We start from the raw sequence: 21,185 nt of genomic DNA on the forward strand, positions 1-21,185 counted from the left end.
GAGAGAGAACAGGGAGAAAGAGAAGCAGTTAAAAAAACCATTCTGCACAACTTGTTATCGACAGCAAGGATCACGTCTGGAATATCCCTAGAAACCGGAGCAGGAACTGAACCTGCCATGGGATGCCGATGAAAGGGAAAGCTTCCTTTCCATAGTGCCTTTGGTCATTAGAGGAGAACAATACCAACCCTTGATATTGAGCAGTAATGCTGGCCGCTCGTGCTAACCTTGCTATGCAGACCCTTGATAAATGGAGCTTTAATACAGAGATTTTTGATCAATGCCCTCTGACAATGACCCCCCCGGTACACTGAGCTGAGGCACTGAACTTTAGTCCCACTAAATGCTTGACCAGCTCACCTCGCAGGAATAGCCACCCAGGTAGTCAGTGCACGTGGCTCCGTTTTGGCACGGGTTGGGAGCACACTCATCCACCTGCTCCTCACAGTAGCTGCCCGTGTAACCGGCCTGGCATTGGCAGCGGTGGGTGTTGCCGGCATCGATGCAGAGGCCGCTGTTGCGACAGAGATGGCCCGATTCCACCCCTGCAGAGCAGAACATTAACCAGGAGTAATAATGAGCCAGAGAGAAGGGCAGGACAGAGGAGCAGAATGATGGCAGGGTGGGTGACGGTGGCAGGGCGGGTGACTGTGGCAGGGTGGGTGACGGTGGCAGGGTGGGTGACTGTGGCAGGGTGGGGCGTCTGTGGCAGGGTGGGTGACTGTGGCAGGGTGGGTGACTGTGGCAGGGTGGGGTGTCTGTGGCAGGGTGGGTGACGGTGGCAGGGTGGGTGACTGTGGCAGGGTGGGTGACGGTGGCAGGGTGGGTGACTGTGGCAGGGTGGGTGTCTGTGGCAGGGTGGGTGACGGTGGCAGGGTGGGTGACTGTGGCAGGGTGGGTGACTGTGGCAGGGTGGGGTGTCTGTGGCAGGGTGGGTGACGGTGGCAGGGTGGGGTGACTGTGGCAGGGTGGGTGACGGTGGCAGGGTGGGTGACTGTGGCAGGGTGGGTGACGGTGGCAGGGTGGGGCATCTGTGGCAGGGTGGGTGACGGTGGCAGGGTGGGTGACGGTGGCAGGGTGGGTGACTGTGGCAGGGTGGGGTGTCTGTGGCAGGGTGGGTGACTGTGGCAGGGTGGGGTGTCTGTGGCAGGGTGGGGTGTCTGTGGCAGGGTGAGTGACTGTGGCAGGGTGAGTGACTGTGGCAGGGTGGGGTGACTGTGGCAGGGTGGGTGACTGTGGCAGGGTGGGGTGTCTGTGGCAGGGTGGGTGACGGTGGCAGGGCGGGTGACTGTGGCAGGGTGGGTGACGGTGGCAGGGTGGGTGACGGTGGCAGGGTGGGAATGAGCTAACAGTGGCAGGACACAGTGAGTGCCAACAACAACGGCCACAAACTACGATGGGGCATTAATGATGGGATGAATGGTGACTGGGCCACTAGTGGTGGCGGGGCTGTTGATGACGGGAAACCTGCTAATGATGGGGGTCCTTCTAACAATGGGTGAAGGAACCTGGTAATGATAGGGCCAGGCACTGTAGTGTAGCGGTTAGTGTAACGCTATTACAGCGCCAGTGACCCAGGTTCAATTCTGGCCACTGTCTGTAAGGAGTTTTTACGTTCTCCCCATGTCTGCATGGGTTTCCTCCCACATTCCAAAGACATACGGGTTAGGAAGTTGTGGGCATGCTATGTTGGCGCTGGAAGCGTGGTGACACTTGCGGGCTGCCCCCAGAACACTGCGCAAAGATGCATTTCACTGTGTGTTTTGATGTATGTGTGACTAATAAAGAAATCTCATCTTATCTAATGATGGGGGGGGGGGGGGTCGGGGGGTTGATCTGAGAATGATGGGGGGGCTTGCTAATGATGAGGAAGACCTGCTAATGATGGGTGGAGCCACTAATAACAGCAGCGTCACTAGCTGTGTAGGAGGAACACTGGTGATGGCAGAGCCACCGACAATAGCGGTGTTGTTAATGATGGCAGGACGTATAGTGGGGCAACCACGGACAGTAGCTGGGCCACAGAGACAAGAGCGGTGCATATTTAAAAGAGGGATAAGCTAGGAGGTGCGACCCTGCGAGGGGGCACAGTGAGCGACCATTGGTCCAGTAAGTTGAAGATGGCGAGGTATGTATCCTGCAGTGGGAGGGCATCGATGGTCAGGGCTGACACAGGTGACTTTGTAACAGCAGTGGGTGTGGGGATGGTGCAGGAAGTGTCACAGTAAGCAGGAGAGATGAGAAGGAGGTTGGTTGGGTGGCACTGGGCTTGAGATAGCAGGTACACAGAGCGGGTAGGGAAGGGCGAGCAGCAATGGGTTGGGGATAACCCCTGGGTGGGGATGGGTTGGCCATGGCTGGGGCATTTACCTTGCTGCCTGGCAGCCACTTCGCAGGACACACTGGGCACATCGCAGTAGAGTCCTGTCCAGCTGCTCTGGCAGTCACACCGGTAGGTGGTGCCAGTCTGCCAGCATTTGCCGCCATTCTTGCAGGGTGATGAGTCACACCAGCGCACCAGGTCCTGCGGAGGAACGAGACAGAAGGTTCACACCCTCGCTCACCAGCTTCCCCTGTAACATCGCCCACCTCCCTCTCTGCCCCATTCTCCCCCAGACAGACACACTCTGCGGGCATCTGTCACTAAGGATCTTGTGTGAATATTGTGGAACTTTCAACAAAATGCTCACACGAAGTCACCCATCCTCACACCCACTGCCTCCCCTCACCAACTGCCCCGCCGTGTGTGATCACTCTCCATCCACTCGGTACGTGGAAGCAGATCCAACCCCAACCCTCCCACTCACTGTCCACCTCTGCCTCTCACACTCCGGTATCGTGACTGTGATCGACACCTCCTCCCCGGCAGTCGACAAATGTCTGGACACAGGTGGAAGGTCTCGGTGTCTCAGTGCCCCTGGGGTGTGGAGGAGGCAGGGGGTGGCTGTGAACGGGGGCTGGTTTGGGTCATCAGTAGTTACCTGGCAGTTGAGTCCAGTGTAGCCCTGGGGGCAGGTACACTTGTAGGTGCCGTAGCTATCCTGACAGGTGCCCCCATGGAGACAGGGCTTGGAGTCGCACTCATTGATGTCATGCTGGCAGTAGTTCCCTGTGAACCCAGTCGGGCAGAGGCACGTGAAGGTGTTGATTCCATCGACACAAGTCCCACCGTTAAAACAGGAGCTGAGGGAGGGAACGACATAATACATAACATGCTCTTTGAATCCTGCAGCACCTGGAGAAGGCCATTCAACCCATTGTGCTTCTGCTAGCTCACTGAAAGAGCCACATCTAGCCATGAGTAGTTATCTCATTCCCTTTAGAAAGTTATTACCAAATCTTCTTCTACCACCCATTCAGACACCACAACAATCCACTGCCTCAACAACAATTCTCAACAAACCTGTTCTTTTGCCAAACAATTTAAAACCATCTTCTTGAGTAAATGATTCTCCATCCTTTCTATCATTTATCAAAACCATCTCATAATTTTGAACACCCCATTGGAGCTAACCTGTCAACGCCCTAAGCTGTGGAGTTCCCTAAATCTCTCTGCCTCCCCACCAATCCTTCCTCCTTTAAGATTGCTCTTTACAACCTGCTGCTCTGGATAAGCTTCTGGTCATCTCCCCTCTATTAGTCTTGAAGCTGAGGTGGAAGGTTTCCTTTCCATGTAACCCAGTCTCCCTTTCTCACCCCATGCTCTGTCTCATGCGCTCTCTCTCCCACTTGCTCTTTTCCCTGCTTCGCTCCCCACCCACCCCTTCCCACCACCTCCCTCTCAGTCTCTCTCTCTCTCGCACTCTCTCTCTCTCTCTCTAAAAATATAGATTTAAAAATGGAGGGATTTGAGGTAGGTAAACATTCAGTTGAGGATTTAAGGAAAGAGCGAGGTAATGGAACAAAAGAAATTGGCTAATACTAAGTGGAATATGACAGTAAAACCAAATCGAATTGAGGAAAAATAGGAAAAAGTTAAAATTAAATGCACCGTATCTGAATGTAAGAAGCATTCGTAATAAGATAAATGAGTTAGTTGCATAATTAGAGAGAAATTGCCTTGGTCTAATGGTCATTATGGAGCCATGGTTATGAGGATCAAGGTTTGGAATTAAACATTCTATGGTGGTTGACATTTAAAGAAGAATTTCCTGCAGCAAACATCATGGAACCAGCGTGGATGGGCTTGGATAATGGGACAGAATTAGGCAATAATCTCATGATAATTGATCTTCTAGGAAAAAAATTATGTAAAGTAGAAGGGAGACATAATTCAGTCAGAAACTAAAGCTGTGGATTAAGTAAAGCATTTTCACAGGTATGAAAAATAAGTTAGATACGGTAATTTGGGAAATCAATTTGAAATGTTTCCCAGCAGTAAAACAATGGAAATCATTTTAAAAAATACTTCATAATTCTCATCAAATGTACATTCCACTGAGAAAAACTCCATGGGAAAAGTAATCCATCCATGGCTAACTGAAAAGGCAAAAAATAGCATTAGATCAAAAGCAAAGGCTTAAAATGTCACCAAGAAAAATGGATGAGAATTGGAAATATTTTAGGAACCAGTAGCAGATGTCCAAAAAATTGATAAATTGGAGGGAACTAAAACTGGGAATAAATTGGCATGAGATATGAAAAAAAGACCGTAAGGAAGTGACTAACCAAAGTAAATGTGGATCACATAAAGGGAGAGGCAGGAAAAATTATTTCCTTGTGTCCTCTCATTCTGGGCCTCTCTCCCTCCTCCCAGCTTCACTTACCGCTTTCTCTCCAGCCTTCCACCACCCCCACCCCTCAGTCCCCCTAACCCTACCTTCTACCTCTCGCTCTCTCTGAGAGGGACTCCTTCTCTCCACCTCCTAACATTCCTGTCCCTCTCTCCCGCCCTCCATGCCCAACCTTTCCCCTCACCCTCCCTCACCCCATCATCTCCCTGCTCCCTGCCCTCACCTCTCTGTGCAGTCAGGGGCATTATTCTCACAGTGCATGCCGCTGAAGCCCAGTGGGCAGGTACAGGTGTAGCTGTTGACGCAGTCCGTGCAGTTGCCGTTGTTTTTACATGGGTCACTGGCGCACTCATTGATGTCCTCTTCACACTTGGGGCCTCCAAATCCTGGGAGGCAGATGCACAGGAAATTGTTCACACCATCGGAGCAGGAACCTCCATTGTGGCACGGATCTGTGGTGGGATAAATGGAGATGGACTTACTCCCAGCCACAACCAATCCACGACATTCTCCATTTATGTAGCACCCTTAGCAGAATAAAACACCCAAAGGCATTTCTCAGGAAAATAAACTAAATTCGCCACTGAACCAAACAAGCATGTGAACAAAAGCTTGGTCACATGACAGTAATGAGGGAGTGCAACGTTGCTGGAGGGGCAGCACTGAGAGCACTGAAGATTTGGAGGGGCATTACTCAGAAAGTTCTCTACTATTGGAGGGGCAGTACTGAGGGAGTGCTGCACTGTCAGGGGGCAGTACTGAGAGAGTGCTGCACAGTCAGGGGGCAGTACGGAGAGAGTGCTGCACCGTCAGAGGGGCAGTACTGAGGGAGTGCTGCACTGTCAGAGGGGCAGTATTGAGGCAGTGCTGCACCGTCAGAGGGGCAGTACTGAGGGAGTGCTGCTCTGTCAGAGGGGCAGTATCGAGGGAGTGCTGCACTGTCAGAGGGGCAGTACTGAGGGAGTGCTGCACTGTCAGAGGGGCAGTACTGAGGGAGTGCTGCACTGTCAGAGGGGCAGTACTGAGGGAGTGCTGCACTGTCAGAGGGGCAGTACTGAGGGAGTGCTGCACTACTGGAGGGGCAGTACTGAGGGAGTGCTGCACTACTGGAGGGGCAGTGCTGAGAGAGTGCTGCTATCTCTTTTGGTTGAAATGTTAAACCATTGCTCCGTCTACCTTCTCAGGCAAATGTAGAACATCCATGGCATTACTGGATGAAGAGCATAGAACATAGAACAGGCCCATAGTACAGGCCCTTAGGCCCACGATGTTGTGCCAACGTTTTATCCTGCGCTAAGATCTATCTAACCCTTCCCTCCCACATAGCCCTCCATTTTTCTATCATTCATGTGTCTATCTAAGAGTCTCCTAAATGTCCCTAATGTATCTGCCTCCACCACCTCTGCCGGCAGTGTGTTCCACGCACCCACCACTCTCTGTGTAAAAAGCTTACCCCTGACATCCCCCCTAAACCTTCCTCCAATCACCTTAAAATTATGTCCCCTCGTGTTAGCCACTTTTGCCCTTGGAAAAAGTCTCTGACTGTCCACTCAATCTATGCCTCTTATCATCTTGTACACCTCTATCAGGTCACCTCTCATCCTCCTTCTCTCCAAAGAGAAAAGCCCCAGCTCGCTCTCCAAAGAGGAAAGCCCGAGCTCGCTCGACCTATCCTCATAAGGCATGCTCTCCAATCCAGGCAGCATCCTGGTAAATCTCCTCTGCACCCTCTCTAAAGCTTCCACATCCTTCCTATAATGAGGCAACCAGAACTGAACAAATGAGTTCTCCCCAGTGCCCGGCACCATTATTCCAATACCTTATTGCATTATGCAGGATTCCCTGTTTCAGCACATCTCTTTCTATCCAAGTCTCTCACTCCCACTCCCTCTCCCTGGTTCTTGTTCTGTTGCTCATTCTTTCATTCTCTTGCTCCCTCCCTCATTCTTTCTCTCGCTCCACTTACTGGGCTGACAGTCGTCTACATCAGTTTCACAGGTGATCCCAGTGTAGCCCTGGCGACAAATGCACTTGAATCCACCCATCGAGTTCTGACAAGTGGCTCCATTCTGACAGGGGCTCTTCACACATTCATTCACATCCTTTTCACAGGTCTGGCCTGGAGAGAGAGAGAATTCATTCATTAACTGCATGACTGGCATGTGATCCTCTGTGTGCAACAAACTGTTTTGGTTGCAATGTTCTGTGTTTTTTTTTAATTTATCGATTTTTTGGGATCTTGGTATTAGTGGCAAAACCTGCATTTATTGCCTGCCCTTAATTGTCCCTTGAGAAAGCGGTAGTGAGCCACCTATAACTAAGTGGCTTGCTAGGCCATTTCTGAAGCATTTAAGAATCAACCACACGGGGTGACTCTGGAGTCATGGACTAACTATGGATGGCAGATTTCCTCCCCTGGAGGGCACCAGGTGGGTTTTGGTGACATTGTCACAGTTGTCTTTGTGACCATCATTACCAGGGCTAGTTGTTGTTCCAAATTCCAGATTATTAAATGAATTTAAAGTCTATAGCTGCTGTGGTGGGATTTGAATCCAAGGCTCTAGATTTTAGGTTTTTGGGCCAACACTCTCCCCATACCTTGTGTAACTGTATGAATGTGATGCTGTGTGTGTGACAGAGAGTTTGGGATGAGCCACACTGTCTGACAGACACTCTGGGTTTTGATGTGTGATGTTCTGAGTGTGATGCTCTGTGTATGGCATTCTGTGTGTAACACTCTGTGTTCTACTCTGTGCATGCTGGTCTGTCTGTGACCATCTATGTGTGATACTGTGTGTGATGCTCTGCATGTAGTGCTCTCTGTGATGCACCACGTGTGGTGCTCTATACATGACGTTCTGTGTGTGACACTATGTGTGAAACACCATGCATGATGTTCTGTGTGAGACATTCTATGCGTGGCTCAGTGTGTGACATTCCCTGTGTGATGCTCTGTGTCTAGCACTGTATGCATGACCCTCTACGTGCACAACGCTGTGTATGACACTGTGTCTGTGGCATGTTGAGTGATGCTCTGCACATTGCGCTCCAAGTTTGATGCTCTGCATGTGACAGATCACATGTGACACTCACCTTGCCATCCCTCTGGACAGCCACACGAGAAGTTTTCATAATCTTCAGACTCATGGCAGACGCCACCATTTTTACATGGCTCACTGGCACATGGAGCCAGGACATCCTCACAGTTCACTCCTGCACAGAAGTGTATCCGTCATTAGAACTCCCAAACAAGACATGAAGAAATGCAAACAATATCCTCCAATGCTGGGAGTCTGCTCTGACCCAGGCAGCACCAAGTGAGGAGGACCTGTGACTGGGCTCAGTGATCGCTCGGTTAGTGGGGAGGATGACAGACAGGGTTACCATGTTGAAGGCCCACTAATTCATTAGGTAGGTTTACTTTCCCTCAGTGAACTGTGAAGTATGAACAGTATTTGCCTGTTAACAAGGGGTATATTGTTCCCCAGAAAGAGCCAATCCCCATCCTCATTCTGCCCTTCAATATCCACCAGCACTGGGACCTGGGACCAATACATGGAATTAATGCTGATAGCAGCTCCACCACTAGTCAATCATACAACTAGAACATTGGCCCTTTGGACCACCAGGTGATCACTGACCATCGAGAATCCATTTACACTAATCCCACCACTAATCCCATTTTATTCTCCCTGCATTTTCATCAACTTCCCCAGATTCTCCCACTCACATACATAAAATGGGCAATTCACAGCAGCAAGTTATCCTACCAAAATGCACATCTTTGGAATGTGGGAGGAAACCCACCTGGTCACACCACATGACAGGACCAGAGGTCAGGTCATGCTGAATCCAGGTCACTGAAGGTGTGAGGCAGTAGCTGTGGAATCAGTGGCTGTGGAACCACTACCACATTTTTTTATTTGCTGTTGTGGGTTATAAGTTCCATGGGCACTGAATCCTATTGGGGTAGGAATCCCACACACACTGACCCTCACTGGGGGACAGGTCCCACACACACTGACCCTCACTGGGGGGGGGGGCGCGACTCACACACACACTGACCCTCACTGGGGGACAGGTCCCACACACACTGACCCTCACTGGGGGATGGGTCCCACACACACTGAGCCTCAGTGGCGGACCGGTTCCAGGTGTTGGCAGCCAATGCACCGAACCCTCCACCAGGGGTCAGTAGTCACTGGACTGGGAACACAAGCAGGACCTCGGTTTATTTTGTCCTGAACTTGGATCCAAAGTGTCTTCGGCACAAAGCAGTCCCCACTGCACCCAATGGGAGACATTCATTACTGCCGACGACCTGCGCTCTTGAATTTGTTTTTGAAAGCTAAAGTCAAAGTGCCTCTGGAATATTAATTTCCATTTTTTGTTAGGGTTAAATATTCCAAAGCTAAGTTTTCTCTCTTTTTGTCACATTCTGTAAGCGAGGGCCTTTTCCGCAACTAGTTTCCAGGGAAACCCAGCAGAGACAGGAAGGGTGACGCTATTTCCAGCAATTGTTCCCTCTGCACCAGTGTTTCCAGGGAGCAGGAAGCCAGGCATCAACAGCTCTTCATGAGCAGGTCCCTCACCAGGAAATCTGCTGTTTATTCCAGCTCAGACCAGACTCAGCTCCCCACTCCCCTCTGGACCCAACCTCGCAGTACAAATTGAAAACTTTTCAGATGATGCCTGTGTGGGGCGGAGATGGTGGAACTGGAGACGCCCTTGAACTGATTACCTCACCAAGAACTTGGTGCTCCTCAATTCTTAAATAGAAAGAAAGCAGACAATGGCGTCAGCCCTGCCATAATCCGCTTGACTTTCATCTCTGAATCAGAAGCTGCTGGCTCGAGCAACTTGAACCTATAATCCAGGCTGGCATTTCTGACGAAGGGGTTATCTTTCAGATGAGATGTTAAACTAAGACCACCCCACCCACTCTCCAATCAATATGAAAGATCCCATTTCACAGAGAAGATTCACCAGGATTCAAATGGGTTTGTTTTCCCTGGGGCAAAGGAGGCTGAGGGATGACCTGATAGAGGTATATAAAATGATGAAAGGCATAGATGGGGTAGATAGTCAGAATCTTTTTCCCATGGTGTGACATAGGTTTAAGGCGAGAGGAAGGAGATTTAAAGGTGTACCTGGCCCTGGTCTACTAACCAGAGTACGTTATGAAGCATCTGGCTCTGAGTTTCTTACCTGTGTACGGCAAGATGCAGTTGCACTTGTATCCAGCCACATCATCAATGCAGCTTCCCTGATTCAGGCATGGGTTGGATGCACACTCGTTGATGTTTGTCTGACAATTCGGTCCTGAAGGAGGAACAAATGCATCAGCACAGAAACTACACAGAACAGACAGACAGAGTGGGGGTGGAACAGAGAGACAGGGAGGGAAGAGAGAAATACTGAGACAAGTGTAAAGAGAGGGAATGAGACAGAGGGACGGAGAAAGAAAGACAGCAGATAGAGAGAAAAAGAGAGAGATGGGGAAGTGCATAAGGAAGGAATAGGTGAGAGATAGAGAAAGAAGAGTGGGAGAGTACATGAGAAAGGGAATGTGTGTGTGAGAGAGAGGGAAGGTGAAAAAGAGAGGGAGAATAACAAAGCTAGAGTGGGAGAGAGAGAATGATAGAGTCAGTGAGGGAGCCACATTCATTCACAGAACTCCACAGAGTGTGGGGGTGTGCACACAGCTGAGCCACACACCACCCTCCCTGCCCAGGGTCCCAGATGAGGAATGTGTCCAGGAACACGAGAAGCTGACAGTGCAAGCCTCAGGCCTGTGATACTCAGTGCAGTGGCAGGCTGGGCCCTGGTGAAGCCTCCCCATGCCCACTGACCCTCACCCTTCCTTACCCCTGAAGCCAGGCCGACAGTCACACAGGTAGCCATTATTCATGTCCCGACACGTGCCACCGTTGACGCAGGGGAGAGACTCGCACTCGTTGACGTTCAGGTCACAGTTCATGCCTGCCCAGCCGGGGATGCACTCACAGCTGTACCTGTGAGGCAGAAGGACAGAGTGAGTCCGACAGCCCAGTCTCATCAAACCCTCCACAGATACAGAGTAAAGGCCCGTCCACACATTGAACTAAACACCCCAGGGCCTGGCCACACAAACTAAATACATACATGCCTCCATCAAACATTCCCAGGACAGGTGAGATACAGAATAAAATTTCCCCTACAAGGTCCTATCAAACACAACCATGGCAGCTATAGCACAGATTTAAGTACAGATTAAGGTTCCTTTTACATGGTCCCATCAAACACTGCCAGGACCAGGTCATCACAGATTAGATACCTAGTAAAACTCCCTCTACGTGGTCCCGTCAAACACCCCTGTGGCAGGAAAAGCATAGTGCGGATAACAAATAAAGCACCCTCCATACACCTCATTAAACATCCCCAGGGATGGGCTAGCACAGGTTAGAGACAGAATAAGGCTCCCTCTACATGTTCCTTTGGTGGCAAGAGTGACACAGGTTCGATACAGAGTAAAGCTCCTTCCACACACCAGCCTAAACATTCCCAGATCCAGGCAAGCACAGGTTTGATACAGAATAAAGCTTTCTGTAATGTTTTCCCCCCAGTGTGACCTCACCCCCATTCACCCTATCATGTGCCACCCATATGATTGAGCAGTACGCACCCGTTGAGGTCATCCCTGCACTCCCCGTGGATGCATGGGTTGCTGTTACACTCATTGACCTCAGAGAAACACACTAAGTCGTGATAACCTTCTGGGCAGATGCACGTAAAGCCATTGATATCATCCTTGCACGTTCCTCCATTGTGACAAGGGTTCGATGCACACTCATCGATGTTAATGTTACACATGGGACCTGGAACACACAGTCAAAACATTAATATTAACCAGGATAGTCGTGAATAAATGAATATTAATCAGGACACGTTGCTAAAACATGCATATTAATCTCATTGTGGTGAATACATGAATATTAATAAAGGCATTGCAACGAAGACATGAATATTAATAAGGATCATCATGGCAAATAAATGAATGGCATTAAAGAAATAGTAGCAAATAAATGCACATTTTTGGATGTGGGAATGGTGTGGCACCAAGTGTCACAGAGTCCCGCAGATACACAGTATGACATTAATACAGCAAAGGATCAAAACCATTACCAAGAGAGGTCAAGTTGTGTGCTGGAGAGGGAGCCGGGTCAGACAGCTTTCCAAACAACAGGTCAATCAGTGAGGAGAGTCTGGGAGCAGGACGAAAGTGGGATTTACGGAGAGGATCTCATAGGGTGGAAGTAGGGCAGAAAAAAACAGCACTTCAAGCGTGCCCGACACCTCCTCACCAAGTCACAAAGTATTTTTTGTTGTCACTGTTATAACAAAGAGGAATGTAATCCTGAAATCACAGCACTAGAAGAGGAGATGGGATCGGGAGTTAGTGTGGGAGGGGTGGGGAGTTAGTGTGGGGGGGGGGGGGGTCGGGAGTTAGTGTGGGAGGGGTTGGGAATTAGTGTGGGAGGGGTTAGAGTTAGTGTGGGGTAGTCAGGAGTTAGTGTGGGAGGGGTAGGGAATTAGTGTGGGAGGGATCGGGAGTTAGTGTGGGAGGGGTCGGGGGTTAGTGTGGGAGGGGTCGGGAGTTACTGTGGGAGGGGAGTTAGTGTGGGAGGGGTATAAGGAGTGGGAGCAGGAGATGGATCAGGAATTAGTGCAGGAAGGTGACTGGGAATTTACTCCGGGAGATGGAATGGGAGTGAGCACAGGAGGGGAATTGGGAGTTGGTGCAGGAGGGGAATTTTTAATTAGGACAGGAGGAGGATTGGACGTGAGGCAGGAGATGGATCAGATTTAGTGCGGGAGGATATTTGGAATTGGTACAGCAGGGTGATTGGGAATCAGTACAGGAAATGATTTGTAAGACACAAGAAACTGCAGATGCTGGAATCTGGAGCAAAAAACAAGTTGCTGGAGGAACTCAGCAGGTCAGGCAGCATCTGTGGGGGGGAAATGAGCAGTCAACGTTTTGGGTTGAGACCCTTCACCTGGACTGAAAGCTTGAGCAGTAGAGGAAGCAGGAGCAGAAGCCACTGGAATCCATAACGCAGTGAGGGTCAGTGTGTGGGACCCATCCCCCAGTGAGGGTCGGTGTGTGTGGGACCCGTCCCCCAGTGAGGGTCGGTGTGTGTGGGACCCGTCCCCCAGTGAGGGTCGGTGTGTGTGGGACCCGTCCCCCAGTGAGGGTCAGCATGTGTGGGACCTGTCCCCCATTTAGGGTCAGCGTGTGTGGGACCTGTCCCCCAGTGAGGGTCAGTGTCTTCAGAAGGAAGAAGGTGTTTTGGACAGGAAGAGAACTCCAGAGTTGGTTGCTGAGACAGTGTCAATCATTTAGTGTCTTAGTCCTGTCACCTCTCAACACTTCCAATTAAACTTCAACAATGTCGCTGCGTGACGGATTCAGGACTGAAGTGAAGTGAAATGATTCCCTTCAGAATTAAATCTCTCCTCAACACCGAAACAAAGAAACAACATTCAAGGCCTGGGTTTTCTCAAATTACGGGCTTGCCTTTTGCTTCACTTGCCCCAGTTGTTTGAAAGCAGGACCGGTGAAGTGGCTTGGCCCTGAAACCCAATCCAGCAGATGGGCTGCTGCTGAATAATGGGCCCTTTATTGAAAAGTCAGCCTCCCTCCTCAGCGGCAGCTGTACCTGGTCCTCAGGCCTCACACCCCCTGGGTGCCCTGTGAGTCAGGTGCAGTAGTTGGTGGGGGGAGGCTACCCAAGTCCCTCCACTCTTCAGAGATAGTGAGAGAAGGATGGGGGGTGTTGGGGGGGGTGTGTTGGAGGAGAGAGAAAAAGGTCAGGGGTGGAGGGGGAAGCGGGAAAGGGAGAGAGAGAGAGTGAGTGTGAGCGTGCACTTGGGCTGGGAGAAGGAACACGATACTCCTGAGATTCAGTGAGCTCTGCCTGACTGATGACAGTCGCTCCTTTCACTCCAGCTCCTCCACTTACCTGTTCCCATTGACTGGGCCTGGGCAGAGCCTTGGTTGCTCTGGCAACGCCAACTCAAATGTTTTTGCTCAGCCTCTTGGCCTGGTAAAATTGTATTTAAATTCCCCAGTTAGTGGGCACCCACCTTAAAGGGGTGGGTGTGGAGCCCAAAGGACCATTGCTGCCAAAGGCCGTAACCGCAATGTGGCTGTGTTGGTCGTGCATGCCCAGAGACAAGGAGCTTTGTGTCTCACTGTTCATAGAGTAGGAGAATGTCCACTGGGGTTAGAGTGGGGAGGCAGAATGTAGGGGTCAAGGGGAACCAAGAGGTACGGGGGGGGGGCAGGGCAGTTGGAGGTGGTGTAAAATAGTGGGGAGGTGATAATGCAATGGGGGATGTGTGTTGAGGAGAAAGCAGACAGTCAAGAATGGATGATGAGAGACCAGGAGGTTGAAGAGTGAGGGGGTAATGAGGAAGGAGGGTGGGGTTGAGGGATAAAGTGAATGAGGGATGAGGGACGTGGGGGTAAGGAGATCTTGACCCAAAATGTCAACAATCCCTCTGCTTCCACAGATGCTGCTTAACCTGCTGAGTTCCTCCAGCAGTTTATTTTTTGCTTCAGATTCCAGCAACTGCAGTCGCTTCTGTCTCCACAAGGTCGATGGGATTGCCCTGAGAGCTGACCTGGACTTAATGGGCTGAACAGCCTCCTTCTCCATCACTTGGAAATATAGAGGCTTATGCTCCCACTTTCTCAGAAGCTAGCAGCCTGGTGTAAACTGCTCAGATTGCGTTAAGACTCTGTAATGTGCAGGGAAAGTAACAGGAGACAAGATCTCCTTCATCAAAAGTGAAATTTTGGTCTGGATTGACATTCAGAAGACTGAAATATATTGCAGAAATGCATTGAAGCAAGTGCTGGAGTTCAAAGTGCTGGTCAGCAAGAGGTCTTGCACTGTTTGCCTCAGCCGGGTGCAGGCAACTGGTCAGGGGTGGTGCACCAGGGAAACATCAACCACACTCATACGGTGAGTTTAAGGTGGTGGAGAGTTCAGAGCAGTGAGGTCATACAAAGTTTCATGTCAAATCATGTGGAGTAACAGAACAAAAGCCTTGGTCAAAATGCCAGGTTCTAAAGTGTGTCTTAAAGGAGGAAAGAGAGTCGGAGAGGTTGAGGGAGGGAATTCCCAGCTCAGAGCTCAGGCAGCCAATCGTGTGGCCAGAAAAACTAGGGATTCGGTGAAGTGCCCAGAGTTCTCAGAGGTTGTGAGGCTGGAGGAGCTGGTGTGAGCATGTTATGGGAAACGAAGTTCTGGGTGAGCTGAGGATAGGGGATTGGCTCAGAGAGCACTGGAACAGAGTTAACAAGGTATGGATAAAGGTTTCAGCACTAGATGAGCAGAGACAATGTCACAGAGGTGAAAATTGGCCTTACCAGTGTAGCCCATCTCACAGACACAGTCATAGCTGTTGATCTGATCAATGCAGTTCCCATACTCGCAGGGGTTACTGGCACAATCATCCAAGTTCGTTTCACAGTTTACACCTGTGGGTAAATAATACAATAACCAAACTTTATGAAACTCAATCCTCCATCAACACAATGAGAAAATGTGAACACAAGAAACTTCCAAGTGAAAGCAAGAAAGATTTGCATTTGCAAAGAAAGCACTTTTACAGCATCACAATACCCAAAGCACTCTCCAGTCAACTAAGTTCTTTCCTCTAGGAAAGGAGGCAGTCGTTTCAAATACAGCAAGATCCCATGAACAGCAATGAGATGATGATCTGAATAACTGTTTTAAGGTTTTGCTTGAGGGATAAGTGCTGACTGAGGACACATGAGAGAAAACACAGTGGGTAGGAAGGGGAGTGTTTTGGGGAAGAGAACAGTAGATGTGGGGATTATGGATGTGGTGGCAAAAAGGTTTGTGAGAGAGGAGGAGGAGGATAAAGAAAGTAGGAGGGAAAAAGGGAGAGAGAAAGGGGAGAATGAAAGGGGGAGAGAGGGGGGAGAGAGAGGGGGGAGAGAAAGAGGGGGAGAGAAAGAGGGGGAGAGAAAGAGGGAGAGAGAGAAGGGGGGAGAGAGAGGGTGACAGAAAGGAAGACAGGTAAGAGAAAAAGAGGGAGAAGGAAAGTGGAGACAGAAAGGGGAGAAAGGGAGGGAGAGTTAAGGGGTCTGAAAGGAGGAAAAAAGGGAAAGGGGCAAAGGGAAAGGGATGAAGGGGGAAGGGGGCAATGCAGTGAAGGGAGTTGATGGAGGGGCAGAGGAGGAGGGAAAAAGGGAATGGGATCCAATACCTGAGGTGCCCTTGAGGCAGGAGCACGTGTACCCATCCACCTTGTCCTGACACGTCCCACCATGCTGACAGGGCTGGCTCTGGCACTCGTTGATGTTTATGTCACAGACTCGGCCTGTGTAGCCGGCGAAACACACACAATTAAAGGTTGCGATGGCGTCCTTGCATGTACCATAGTGACAGGGATCCTGCTCACACTCATTGATGTCAGTCTCACAAAGTGTGCCTGTAAAACCTAGAGCAGAACAAGAAGTCAATTAACCTAAAAGGCAGCGAACATCAGGAAGGGGACAGAGAGCAGGAGAGAAAGAGAGAGAGAGGGAGAGAGATAGGTAAGGGGGAAAGAGCCAGAGAATAGTTAACACAAGCAGGTGCATACACGCGTGCACGCACACACACACACACACACACACACGCACACACACGCACACGCACACACACGCACACGCACACACACACACACACAGATGAAGGTTGCTTGGTGATCACAACAGTGTTTCCTGTATTGGATGGGACTGCTTCCATCAGGAATTAACACTGTTCATTAATTAAGAAGAAAAGCAGGTTTCATGTTATTAGGCAGAAACCCTGGGGTGGGAAACAGAGGCGCAGAGAGCACAGAGAAAACCAGACAGGGAGTAGTTGGGGGAGAAAGGTCTAACCAGGGAAAATGATGAGGTGAGGTTAGGTTTGGAGGGGTGGAGCAGAGACAAGTCTGAGGGGGAAGAGGGAGGAGGAGGGAAGAGTGAGCTTCAGTGGGACTTGCTGCTCAGAGGCTGGACTGAGAGGATGCAAGGTGAGGGTAAGTGAGATGAGGCGGAGTGTGTGCACTGACCTTCCAAACATTCACAGTGATATTTATTAGGTCCATCGACACACCTGGCTGCATTCTTGCAGGGTGTGCTGGCACACTCGTCCACATCGATCTGACACAAGTTACCATTGAATCCTGAGGAGTTAAACAGAACCGGGTGATTGGGTCGGAAGTGAGACAGGGTTCAGATTGGGTAATGTTACAGGATACCGAAGGGTGGGTGGGGCAAGGAGACAGGTGTTTTAAGGCTCAGGGCAGGGGAAGGAGCACTGGAGGAAGAGGTTCATTATTTGAGTCCATGGAGGGATCTTATGTCCAGCCAGGGAGTAAGGAAGTCAATTTATGCAGCCTAACCAGAGCATTCTGGTCACTTCAAGAAGCATGGAAGTTCTGGACAAACTTTCCAATAAGGAACCTGGAACAACAGCATCCCTGAACTTCACAACTCTCTGCCATTTGCTCCCGATACGCAAAGCCCTCGGACTCTATTCAGACCACATTTCATTTCTAGTGAGTCTGTGTCTGTGGTGGGTGTGTGTGTGTGTGTGTGTGTGTGTCTGTCTGTCTGTGGTGTGTCTGTGTGTGTGTGTAAATCTGAATATGTATAAGTATGAAAAAAGTATGAGCAAGAGAGTAAGCACGCGTGTGTATGTGAGTGAGTGTGTGGTCAAGTGTGAATGAATGCAAGTGAGCAAATTCTAGGGTGGGTGTTAAATAAGTGAATGTGTGTGCATGTGTCTGTCAGTGACAGATTATGTGTGTGTATGTAGGGTGGGTGAAATTTCAATGTGCGTGCATGTGTGTGAGAGAGAGAATTTGTGTAAGAGTGTGTGTGTGCAAATGTGCCTGTGACTGTGTGTGTGTATTAGTGAGTATCTCAGTATGTGTGTGCATACACACCTGAGGGAGTGTATCTGTGAGAGTATGTCATGAGTGTGTGTGTGAATGTAAGCATGTGCACATGAATGTAAGTGTGACTGTATGAGTGTGAATGTGTGTTTGTGTATAAGAGCATGAGTGTGTGTATATATGAGTGAACATGAATACATGTGTGTGAGTGGGAATCGTGTATGAGTACATGTATATGGAAAATGTGTGTGAGTATGAATCTAAGTGTGTAAGACAGTCTGTGTTTGTGAATGCATGTGCGTGTGAGTGAGTGTGACCATGAACGAGCGTGCGAGTCTGAATCACCATGTGCTGAGTGTGCGTATGTGTTTGTGGTGTGAGTGAGTCTGAGTGAGGGTGAGTTTGTGTGTGGCTGTGAGAGTTTGTGCGTTTAAGTAGCAGATTGTGTGTGAGTGCTCGTGTGTATTTGAGAGGGTGAATACATGTTCGAGTGTGTGTGAACATTAGTGAGTGTGTGCATGAAAGTGAGTGTGTGTGAGTGTGTGTGTATGAGTGTGTGTGTGCGCACACGCGTGAGTGTGTGCGTGTCACTGATTTAGCAGTGAGGCTGGGGAAGTGTTGACTCCGGCCTTCAGCTGCCGAAGAGTGCACGGCCTCACCAGCTGCTCCAGGAGAAAGGGCCACTCGAGGTAGTTGTTCTGAGGCAGCATTTCCCAGCACTGTGGTGGGGCTCCATGGTTACTGAGAATGGGGAGCTGAATGGTCCTGACCTCACAATGACACCAGCCATTGACAGCCAGCGTCCCTGAACTTCACAACTCTCTGTCATTCGCTCCTGGTACACAAAGCCCTCAGACTCCATTCAGACCACGTCTCATTTCTCATTGCACGTCTTTGTTCAGCAAGAGCCTCCCTCGTTCTTCTATCAGCTTCCAGCATTCCTCCACTGCCTCTTCCCCTCCACCTATTCCTCTGCCCTTCTTCACTATCCCCTAGCACTCTCCTCTTCCTCCCTCTTTTTCCTCCCCTCCTTCTCTCCTCTCCCTCCCCTTTCCTCCTCACTTCCTTAAGTGTTACAATCCATAATTGCCTGAGGCCTATTACCCCCTCCCTCTGCCTGTGGGACCTGTCCCCCAGTGAAGGTCGGTGTGTGTGGGACCCGTCCCCCAGTGAGGGTCGGTGTCTGTGGGACCCTTCCCCCAGTGAGGGTCGGTGTGTGTGGGACCCGTCCCCCAGTGAGGGTCGGTGTGTGTGGGACCCGTCCCCCAGTGAGGGTCAGTGTCTGTGGGACCCTTCCCCCAGTGAGGGTCGGTGTGTGTGGGACCCGTCCCCCAGTGAGGGTCAGTGTCTGTGGAACCCGTCCCCCAGTGAGGGTCAGTGTGTGTGGAACCCTTCCCCCAGTGAGGGTCGGTGTGTGTGGGACCCGTCCCCCAGTGAGGGTCAGTGTGTGTGGGACCCATCCCCCAGTGAGGGTCGGTGTGTGTGGGACCCGTCCCCCAGTGAGTGTCAGTGTGTGTGGGACCCATCCCCCAGTGAGGGTCGGTGTGTGTGGGACCCGTCCCCCAGTGAGGGTCAGTGTCTGTGGAACCCGTCCCCCAGTGAGGGTCAGTGTGTGTGGAACCCTTCCCCCAGTGAGGGCCGGTGTGTGTGGGACCCGTCCCCCAGTGAGGGTCAGTGTGTGTGGAACCCTTCCCCCAGTGAGGGCCAGTGTGTGTGGGACCCGTCCCCCAGTGAGGGTCGGTGTGTGTGGGACCTTTCATTCAGATAGCTGTGTGGAAATGTGGAACAGGTTCAGCCTTGATCTTATTAAAATGTGGCGCAGGTTTGACGATTGGTATTTACTGTTACTCCTTCTATTTGTTGTGTTCTTTAGCCTGTATACTTATGCTGGTCTATGTCTTTGTTGAGGGGGTGGGAGCTAAAGGGGAAAAAACATTAAAAAATAACAGGTAAATAAGCTTTGATCTGCTTTCAAAGTTATAACAGAGAGGGGTGCCAGCTGAGTGTGCTGGGTGTAGCAATGGTGCATGTCCCTCGAGGCTCCAATTATCAATGTATCTGGGCACACTCAGGTATTATATCAGTGAAATGAATAAACTTGATTATTTTTTCCTGAATTTATTATTTTCATTTCCCAGATTTCAGATTCTGTGAGCAGAACCACCCTGGCAGTGGACTGATTGTTCCAAAGGCTGGGGGATGGGAGAGCATGTAGGCCTTGTCTTGGCAGCTAAAGCCTGCCCGGAGGCCGGGATTAATCCCTGGCCTTGCTCACAGTACACAGAGGATGTGGTGGGGGTTGGGGTGAGGAGGAATGTTTATTGGCACCAACCTGAAGGGCATTCGCACTCAAACTCGTTGATTTTGTCGATACACTTGCCCTTGTTTAAGCATGGATTACTGGCACACTCATCGGTATCAATCTGACAGTAAAGTCCCGTGTAACCTGCAATTTTATAATAAACAGAATTAACCATTTCCTTCAGGAGAATCAGATGTTTCAGCGTGATAGTTCTGAGAATTAGAGACAAAGGGGAGAAAGTATTTATTTTCTCCAGTTAAAACCTTAACAGGATCTCAAGGCAAATTCCCACTTGAATCAGAATCAGAATCCCACTGGAATGTACAGCACACAAAACAAATCATCATTTTCCTCTCCCCTGCTCGGCAATCTGACCCTGCCTGATGCAGTCCTTACCTCCAGTTCCTCACCTCTGCTCCAGATCTGTGGATATTCTTCCCCAACAAAATCCACTGATTTCATTCTTGGAATGGGGAATTGGAGAACGGTCCAGATTTCTGCCACCCTTTGTGTGGCCAAACGTACTCAATGGCCCGATTCTGATTGTAAAATAAGGTCCCCAGCAAAGAGAATGGTCTCTCTGTAGCCATCCCATTGAATCCTGTAATTGTCCTAAACATCTCAGCCACATCAACCCCGATGAGAAAACCTTTTGTCTAACCTGCAGGCCTACTCAGGTGTAAAATTATAACCCAAACTGCACCCAACCCAACCATGGCCAAGTATGGCCAAGTATTATTGTGATGCCTGACCCAACCTGAACCCAATATGTAGAGTCAAGTCTTAGGCTCAGTTGGCTAACTGAACTCCATGTGAATTGAGGACATTGAGAAGTAGTAACTCCTTCATGTGCTAATTACCTTGAGTACTGAGCCTTGGTGGACTTGTTTATAAAGTGTTGGCTCAGCCCAATCCAAATTCAAGGTCCCAACCCAAACCTGCGACACCTGAGTCCCATCAGGCACAGGTTGAGTGGCCAGGCTCTAATGTAACCTGTCCTTGTCACCCCGCCCATCGTTGCCCTGGGAGGGTGGTGTTACATCCAAGCTGCCACTGGTGGTTAAGAATCTCTATTGGTGTGGGGCATGAGTGACACAGAGATCCAAACCAGACAAGGATGGCAGGTTTAGTTCTCTATGTAGGCACTAGTAAACCAATTAGACATGGTGACTATTACTGATCACAATTTTTGTTTCTAGATT

General features: G+C 50.0%; 1 protein-coding gene across 1 annotated transcript in view; it reads right to left on the reverse strand.

The window, feature by feature from the left end:
- The window catches only part of LOC127582231 (neurogenic locus notch homolog protein 1-like), an 81,962-nt gene that overhangs the window by 19,297 nt on the left and 41,480 nt on the right, over nt 1-21,185 (reverse strand). Inside the window, exons 9-21 of the mRNA XM_052037367.1 lie at nt 20,014-20,127; nt 16,854-16,967; nt 16,020-16,253; nt 15,154-15,264; nt 11,398-11,590; nt 10,602-10,747; nt 9,942-10,055; nt 7,827-7,946; nt 6,700-6,852; nt 4,957-5,185; nt 2,982-3,183; nt 2,371-2,524; nt 361-545 (exon numbers count right to left, since the gene is read on the reverse strand). Of these exons, the coding sequence (XP_051893327.1) occupies nt 361-545; nt 2,371-2,524; nt 2,982-3,183; nt 4,957-5,185; nt 6,700-6,852; nt 7,827-7,946; nt 9,942-10,055; nt 10,602-10,747; nt 11,398-11,590; nt 15,154-15,264; nt 16,020-16,253; nt 16,854-16,967; nt 20,014-20,127 (2,069 nt within the window). The remainder of the gene's footprint in view (nt 1-360; nt 546-2,370; nt 2,525-2,981; nt 3,184-4,956; nt 5,186-6,699; nt 6,853-7,826; nt 7,947-9,941; nt 10,056-10,601; nt 10,748-11,397; nt 11,591-15,153; nt 15,265-16,019; nt 16,254-16,853; nt 16,968-20,013; nt 20,128-21,185) is intronic.

Source organism: Pristis pectinata, chromosome 23 (assembly GCF_009764475.1).
Source record: "Pristis pectinata isolate sPriPec2 chromosome 23, sPriPec2.1.pri, whole genome shotgun sequence".
NCBI lineage: Eukaryota > Metazoa > Chordata > Chondrichthyes > Rhinopristiformes > Pristidae > Pristis > Pristis pectinata.